The sequence below is a fragment of the Macadamia integrifolia genome, unplaced genomic scaffold (genome assembly GCF_013358625.1).
Source record: "Macadamia integrifolia cultivar HAES 741 unplaced genomic scaffold, SCU_Mint_v3 scaffold90, whole genome shotgun sequence".
NCBI lineage: Eukaryota > Viridiplantae > Streptophyta > Magnoliopsida > Proteales > Proteaceae > Macadamia > Macadamia integrifolia.
Window position 1 is genome coordinate 212,234 of NW_024870574.1, and position 9,271 is coordinate 221,504.

At 39.8% G+C, this 9,271-nt stretch overlaps 1 protein-coding gene across 1 annotated transcript in view; it reads left to right on the forward strand.

The window, feature by feature from the left end:
• Positions 1-7,478: 7,478 nt before the first annotated feature.
• The window catches only part of LOC122070360 (vesicle transport protein GOT1), a 20,979-nt gene continuing 19,186 nt past the window's right edge, over positions 7,479-9,271 (forward strand). The window contains exon 1 of the mRNA XM_042634505.1: positions 7,479-7,565. Within this exon, the coding sequence (XP_042490439.1) occupies positions 7,550-7,565 (16 nt within the window). The 5' untranslated portion in view covers positions 7,479-7,549. The remainder of the gene's footprint in view (positions 7,566-9,271) is intronic.

A 9,271-nucleotide genomic window follows, 5' to 3' on the forward strand; every position in this document is an offset into this window, starting at 1 on the left:
ACTGAGAGGTGTGAGGACGAGCGCTGTAACCCTATTCTCCATTGATAGTGAAGCAGGACCTCATCTCACCGGGGATGTAGGCAACATTGCCGAACCTCGTAAAATCCGTGTGCATTGTTTGTTTTGTTTTTCCATTATCTTCTGCATCGTTTTAGGGTTGCGTTTCTACAAATTGGTATCAGAGCTCTAGGTTTCCGTTTTCTAGGGTTTACTATCACGATGACAGGGAAGGGATCAAATGTCAAGTATGACATCGAGAGGTTTAATGGGAAGAACAATTTCACCCTCTGGCGTCAAAGGATGAAGGATCTTCTGATACAACAAGGTTTGGCGAAAACGTTGTTGGGGAAGTCGAAGAAACCTGAAAAAATTACTGACGAAGATTGGGAAGAGATGGAGGAAAAGGCGGTAAGTGCTATTCGATTAAATCTTTCTGATGATGCCCTACAATATGTTGTGGGTATCGATTCTGCACCGCAGTTATGGGTGAAACTTGAAAGCATCTACATGACGAAGTCCTTAACGAATAAGTTGTTCGTGAAGAAGCAATTGTACTCTCTACAGATGGAGGAAGGTACGGATCTATTAGAGCATCTTAACATGTTCAATCAGATCGTAAGTAAACTTGCAAACCTGGAGGTTAAGATCGAGGATGAAGACAAGGCATTACTATTGCTGTCGTCGCTCCCAGAATCATATGATCATCTAGTAACGACTCTCTTGTACGGGAATGAAACCCTTGAGATGGATGAAGTCGCAGCTACCCTCATGTCCAATGATACAAGGAAGAAGGCCAGTAGTACGAAATCTCAAGGAGAAGGTTTTTTCGGAGGTGACAAGGAGCAGGAAAGAGGGAGATCAAATCAGAAGGGATCTGGGAAGAGTCGATCGAAATCAAAAGGGGCAAAGACAAAGGTCTCTTGTTACTATTGCAAGAAGAAAGGTCATATAAAGAGAGAGTGCTTGAAGAGGAAGGCGGACTTAAAGAAGAAAGGTGTAGATAAGGCATCTGAGGAAGCTAGCGTGGCTGACAGTTCAGATGGAGATGATGGAGATGTACTCTCTATATCATCAGGTAAGAATCAACCTTCTGATTCTTGGATTTTAGATTCTGAATGTTCATGTCACATGTGTCCGCATAAGGATTGGTTTGATACATATCAACCATCTAATGGTGGGTCTGTCCTAATGGGGAATGATGACGTATGCAAGACCATTGGGATAGGCACTATCAAAATCAAGATGTTTGATGGGATAGTAAGAACTTTAGCAGATGTGAGACACGTACCAGAATTAAGGAAAAACTTAATATCTTTGGGGGCACTTGACTCAAATGGCTGCAAGTACATAGCAGAAGGTGGAGTTCTCAAAGTTATTAAGGGTGTAATGGTTGTCATGAAGGGACAGCTAGCAGGAAACCTATACAGACTCATAGGGAGCACAGTTATAGGTGGAACATCTGTGACTACAGATGCAGTATTTGATACAGATGATACAGATGATACCTATCTGTGGCATATGCGGTTAGGGCATATGGGAGAAAGAGGATTGATGGAGCTTCATAAAAGAAAAATGTTGAAGGGAGTAAAAACTTGTAAACTGAACTTCTGCAAGTATTGTGTGTTCGGAAAACAGTGCAAGGTTAGCTTCAAAACTGCAAAACATAAGAGTAAAGGGGTGCTTGATTATGTACACAGCGATGTATGGGGTCCTTCAACAACAAAATCTAAAGGTGGGGCAGAATACTTCGTGACCTTTGTTGATGATTACTCAAGGAAAGTCTGGATCTACTTCATGAAGCATAAAAGTGAGGTGTTCACTAAATTTAAGGAATGGAAGGCTGAGGTAGAAAGGAAGACAGGAAAGAAAATTAAATACTTGAGAACAGACAATGGAGGAGAGTACACATACAAGCCATTTCTAGAATTGTGCAAAGCTGAAGGGATTACACGTCACTTCACAGTTCCAAAGACACCACAACAAAATGGTGTAGCTGAAAGGATGAACAGAACACTTCTAGAAAGAGCTCGGAGTATGAGGCTGAATGCAGGGTTGAGCAAGAGATTTTGGGCAGAAGTAGTGAACATGGCATGTTTCCTCATCAATAGGTCTCCATCAAAGGCGATTGATTGTAAAATTCCTGAAGAGGTATGGACAGGAAAACCAGTAGATTATTCTATTCTAAAAATATTTGGTTGTCCAGCCTATGCGCATGTTGAGAGTGAGCAGCGTTCCAAGTTAGACTCAAAGTCTAAGCAATGTATCTTTCTTGGTTTTAAGAAAGGTGTAAAGGGATTCAAGTTGTGGGATCCAAGTTCACAGAAAGTTGTGGTTAGCAGAGACGTTGTGTTTGATGAGTCTCATATAGTGAAGTCAAATTAGAATTCACAAGCAGTTGATGAAAATAAAGAAAGTTCTACTGTGCAGGTGGAGTTAGGTGAGGTAGAAACAACAAGAGAGAATGAGTCATCAAGTGACTTACCAGGACAACAGGAAGCAGTAGAAGTTCCCTTATACTGTGGCAAAGGGTAAAGGGAAGCGTACTCACAAAGCACCTATGAGATACGGGTTTGAGGACATGGTTGCCTATGCCCTCACTGTAGGTACAGGTGATCCATCTTCCTACCATGATGCTTTGAGTGATGCACAGCATGATAAATGGATGGCAACTATGATGGAGGAAATGGAATCTCTACAGAAGAACAACACTTGGGAGATTGTGGAAAAACCTAAGGAAAGAAAAATTATTGGGTGTAAATGGGTCTTTTGTAAGAAAGAGGCAGCATCTGAGAAGGAGCGTGAAAAATATAAGGCCAGACTTGTAGCCAAGGGCTATGCATAGAAGGAGGGGATAGACTACAATGAAATATTCTCTCCGGTGGTGAAACACACTTCGATCAGGGTATTACTTGCTTTGGTGGCCATGTATGATTTAGAGCTTGAACAACTTGATGTGAAAACTGCATTTCTTCATGGTGACTTGGAAGAACAGATTTACATGGAGCAGCCTGAAGGTTTCAAGGTGCAGGGAAAGGAAGACCATGTTTGTCTGCTTAAGAGGTCGCTTTATGGCCTTAAGCAATCTCCTAGGCAGTGGTACAAGCGCTTTGATTCCCACATGATGAAGATTGACTACACAAGAAGTGAGTATGATAGTTGTGTTTATTATAAAGTGTCAAGTGATAATTCCATTATTTTGTTGATGCTTTATGTTGATGACATGCTCATTGCTGCAAAGAACAAACATGATATAGTCTCTTTGAAATCTTTGTTGAGTGCTAATTTGAGATGAAGGATCTTGGTACCGCTAAGAAGATCCTTGGCATGGAAATCCTTAGAGATAGAAATGCAGGTAAACTTTGGGTGACTCAGAAGAGGTATATTGAAAAGGTACTCGAGCGTTTCAATATGAAAAAGGCCAAGCCGGTTAGCACTCCGTTAGCTGGCCACTTCAAGTTATCTGAAAGGGAATGCCCTACAACACATGAGGAGGTGGAGCAGATGTCTCAAGTCCCTTATGCTAGCGCAGTTGGGAGTCTCATGTATGCTATGGTTTGTAGCAGGCCGGATTTGTCTCATGCAGTCAGTGTTGTTAGCAGATACATGAGTAATCCAGGGAAGGAGCATTGGAATGCAATCAAGTGGATCTTCAGATATTTGAGCAAGACTAAAGATATAGGTGTTATGTTCAGTGGCAAGGGAAGTTCTACAGAATTGGCAGGTTATGTTGATTCTGACTATGCTGGTGATTTAGACAAGAGGAGGTCTACTACAGGGTATGTGTTTACATTGGCTGGTGGACCTATATCATGGAGGGCGATGCTTTAGTCTACAATTGCATTATCCACTACAGAGGCAGAGTACATGGCAGCAGTTGAGGCTGCCAAGGAAGGAGTCTGGTTGGCTGGATTGGTTCGTGAGTTGGGGTTGGAGCAAGGAGGTACAGTGTTACACTGTGACAGTCAGAGTGCCATACATCTTGCAAAGAATCAGGTGTTTCATGCAAGGACAAAGCATATTGATGTGAGATTTCACAAGATCAAGGAGCTTGTGTCAGAAGGCAGTATTCACTTGAGAAAAATTCATACCGATCTCAATCCTGCAGATTTGTTTACAAAGCCAGTTACTACAGAGAAGTTCGAGTTCTGTTTGGACTTGATTAATATTACTCATTGTTGAAGATGAGGGACGCACCAAACAGGTGCGGGTTTGTACCTCTACTGAGGTACAATGATGAAGACGTCTACAAGTTATCTTTACAGGAGGCTCGACAGAATTCAAGCCAAGGTGGAGATTGTTGGTGTATGATGTCTTGTATTCCACCACAGTTTAATCTAGGAAGTACTGGTGCAGCACCTAGACAGGCAGGACGGCGGTCCATTTGAGGGCAATTGTAGTTTAATCCGGATCAGGGTTTTTTCGCTATATATTTGTAGCGAGGGTTTCTTTCTCTGTAATGCAAGCAATACTGAGAGGTGTGAGGGCGAGCGCTGTAACCCTATTCTCCATTGATAGTGAAACAGGATCTCATCTCACCGGGGACGTAGGCAACCTTGCCGAACCTCGTAAAATCCATGTGCATTGATTATTTTGTTTTTCCATTATCTTTTGCATCATTTTAGGGTTGCGTTTCTACAGGGCCCTCAGGAATACAAGCTCGTTGCGGGCAGGAGCCAGCCGGTCCCGGTCAGAGCCTCGGTCCCCCGGCTAACCCCTAGATGGTATCCCCGTATAATAATATCCACCAGGCATACAGTATGTCATATATTGTCTCACATCCATCTCCGGTATAGTAGTTGTACCACTCATAGTGCACTGCTGATCAGGCAACAACATATATCGGGATTAGTCCGTACCTAACCCCCTACGGACAAAGGGTGTAGCACTTAGGGTTATGATACCTAGCTCAGCATACTACATGATGCATAACCAATCAACCCAATCACATATACAAACATGGGCACCTGCTCGTGACCCATATTACCTGTCTTACCTTTCATATTTCCCATGCCATCACATCCATCATAACACAATTGTAACATAAATGCATATGCACATACACAATCAAATAATGCATGATCAATAATTAAGAAACATACCAAAAGAAAGGAGGTTGGAGGGGCACCCACTCACCTGGACAATCTGAATCAGTTTTCACTTTTCCAGGTGCTGAACTTGTTCCCTTACAGTTAATTGGAATTCCTAAAAATCAAAATTATACATATATTTATAAATTTAGATTCTAGAGCTCAAGCACACACCCTAATATAGTATTTTATTCTCCTATAAGCCCTACAGGTCCCCTTTCAGACCCACACATTACTGTCAAAATCTGAGGGCAAAAATGGTCTCTGGAAGCTTGACTGGCTGGAGACCCTGGCCCGACCGGCCGGCCGGATGTCTCCCACCGGTCGTGCCTTTTATGCAGAATTTCAATTCTGCCAACCTTCCCTGCTGATTACTCATATGCTTGGCCATTAGACCCCTATTTTTGCATCATATCTTCACAGCAGTGAATAAGTTCATCAATTCTCATCACTCTATTAATCCAATCATTAACCCATTAATTAATTCTGATTAATTATACAATTCAGCAAGAATTTCCATAATCATACCTCCTATTCTCATAATCTCATGCGCAAGTATAAATTAAAGTCAGAACTTCATAATCAGACCTCAATCTAAGGTTGCATGCACAATTTCTACCATTAATTTCACCTTGCATGTGAAAAATTGAACCTCAATCATCTTACATGCATTAATAGGATCTCTTAACAACAGAATTCAAAGTGAAATTTCACTTTTTCTCTAAGGTATTTTACTGTTTTGAGGTCTTAAGTGAGAATCCTCACATTCTAACCCCAATCGGCCATGGTGTATGCATCCTTTTACAAAATCATTTCACATTTTCAAATCAATTCTTCAAATCAGAAAATTAGATTTCATATGATGAGGATTTCTGCTGAATTTTCCCAGAATTCCTTCCATACAACAGAATTCAGTCCTACCCTTCTCTATTTCTGAATTCTTTTCTTACTACAGGTTCATATAAGTGAGAAGTACCTACCTCCTTGCTGAACCCTGCAGTAGCCTCCCAAGTAGGTGAATCTCCTCTCTAATTTTCCTCTCTTCTCTTCTCGTCTTCTCTTCTTTTCTACTTCTTCTTCTTTCTTCTTTCTTCCTCTTGCTGTCCAAGTAATGTTGTGTGAAGAAAAGTGAAGTATAGTGGTTGGTGGTGGCTCTTATATAGCCCCATATTAGTGGCCCACTAACACTATAATATATATAATATAATATATTATATCCATATATGTTTATATAATCATATTACTTATAGAATATGATATATTAATTGCATATATAATACTAATTATGTTTCCCATAATTAAATTAATTTTATAATTTTATTAATTATCTCATTTAATCTTATCAGACCCATGGAAATAGGTCCACATGTCAAATTTCCAAGAGTGGGACCCATTTCAGCCAATTCTGGCTATTCTGTTCTTGCCCGTTATGTCCAGGTCTCTCAAGCTGGTTGAGCCAGACTTGCTTCCCTTTGAGTCTGTTGTATTTCCTATCATGTCCAATCCATATTAAGGGTTAGTAATCACCTGTTGGCCCACTTTTCTTGCCGACTCTTCCAACACTGTTGGCAGGAGGCACAGGTACATGTTGGGTCATCCTTCCCTTCCTGGCATTCCACTGCTGCCAGCCAAGCTAGTGTTGGCCTCTCAACCTGCTACTCTTGCCTGTTCACGGTCAATGTAAAGAGGTGAGATTTGGGGTGTTACAACATAACTGGGAAATTCTCTTTTCCTACAACAAATGGAAGAGAAAAGTAAGTGTAGACTGATATTTGGTTGACAAAAAAGTGACCTGGAAAGTAGAAATCTCTTTTACAGCTCGAGCCTATGCAGGATTTTGTTGTAACTGTAGCAGCAGCTCTACATTGGAATCTAGATTTGGGAAATCAATCTTTCTCAGACTCTACGGGCTTAAGGCTGCTTGTTCCAAAGTATCAATCTAATTTACAGACATCAAAACTTTAATTTGGATATTTGAACAAGATTTATGCTGACAGTTGTCTTTAGAAGTTCTTGAAGGGCGTTTACTTGCAATTAAGCCAAGCTTGTAACGTATCACTTTTCACTTTCTAACAATTTCCTGGAGAGCTTTCTTATTGCTACAACGGGGGGCAGCGTTTAGCCTTCACCTTTCACTTTTGGATGGTAGAAAACCTTACATTTCCCAGTACAAGGACTCATCTGTGGAATAATGATGTTATGTTTATAGTCAGTGAGCAATTTTTTCTTTTAGAGCAACTTGTTGCTACTAATCTTTCATTATTGCTGTCTCTTTGTGAATGTATATTCACTAGAATTACTTTGAAGAGACTTTTTTTATGCAATGATCTTATTTGATATAACTTGTATTATCATTAACTTTCGTTATCTCTTGATGCATGGAGTGGTTAAGTGGGCTCCTTACTCTGATCATAGTTTTTAAGGCGCTGGTAAGGCGATGCCTTAGTAACTCCTTGGCGCTGATGCGGTCTAGAGATGGTAAGGCAATGCTCTGCCTTATGTGAAGTGGCACCTTATGGGGTTTTTTTTTTTTTTAAACATATTTTAAAATTACTTGATGAAGATTCCAAATATAGATTTTTTATTAGTAGGTGTATGATTTTGTTAACACTTGAGATGTATGGGATCAGCTTTACTCCACCAAAAACAACCAAAACAAACAAAACAAAAACACGATTCACAAACAGGGTTTGGATTTTGTTAAGGGTTTTAAGAAAGGGCTTTGAGAAGGAATCAAGGAACAAAGAAGAACCACTGATCCAGGCGACTATTTTGCTCCGGCAGCGGTGAGCTTGCTCCGACAATGGTGAGCTTCATTCTTCTTTGACAGGAGTAGAAATATAGTGGATGACCTTAGGGCTTAGGCACTCATTTTGGCATCATAGAGGTAAGTATAATAAATACTTGTATTTTTTGTCTTCTTTTCTTTATATTTACAATTTTGTTTCATAATTATGTATTTATATTATATGTTAATATGATTGATGATTGATGATTGATGATTGATGAACGATGAACTTAGTTTATTCACTTTATTGATTTGTTTTCTTGATGAATATCTTACATTGGTATGAATATGAACCTTTAATATTTATTTAACATATGAGTTATAGGATTCAACTAGGATTTGAGTCAAACAGATTGGTTTTATAAAAAAATTGCACAAGAACGCTTTAGTCGATAAGGCGACGCTTTATGCCCACCTTATTGCTAAGGCGCTCCGAAAGACCCTCAAACGCCTCCGTCGCCTTACCGCCTTAAAAACTATGACTCGAAGACTATTTTAGTATAGGAGAACAAGACACCAAATTCCCGGAGTGATCAAAATGGTCAGATTCTGATATCTGGTGAAATCCTATTCAGTTAAGGAAACTCACAACAGAATCGTAAGACCAGAATGGGAGAAAATTATAACTCAGTAAGGACACAAGTCAGTAACATACCGAAGGTTGGTTGAAGGGTGTTCCATATTAGAGGATATATCCATCAAGTTTCAGCAAATTCCGATGGGAAGATTAAAAGATATTTAAGAATCTCAGTTGAACAAGGAAGCTCAACCAGAACAAAATCCAATTGTTGTACTGAGAAAATGAATCAGAATATGGTTTAACAGAAATACTGACCAGCAAATAATCAACAGAAAACAATTGTTTAGTCTTGTCCCCTTTTTTCTTTTTCCCCTCTGGGCCTCTATTTATTCCCTCAGCTCATCAGAGAGATTGTTCGAGAAATAGTACATTGGACTAATGCAAAGTGGACACTTCAAAAAAAAAAAAAAAAAGCTCATGATTGATTAAGATAATATCATCAAAAGATCAAAATTCCATTAAAAAAAGGATCATTAAAATAGGAGACACAGAAAAGATCAATTGGGAACACAGTTAATCACTTAATATTACTTTGAATATGCGTGTGAATGTACCAATCCAGTTAATTCTACTAGGATGGGCAAGAAAAGGTCAAAGCACAAACTTGCATCAGAATGCTTCCAGCTTCATATTGCTGTTTCCCCCCCCCCCCCCCCGGATAGAACTTAGTTGGTGCCTTTGTCACTGGGTCTACCTTGGGGATTTATCTTTTACTCTGGTAGCGTTATGTTCTTCGTGCTTTCCTCATTGGGCCCTGACATGTTTTTTCTTTTTTTTCCTCTTATCATTCCTCATTGGGTCCTGACATGTTTTTTT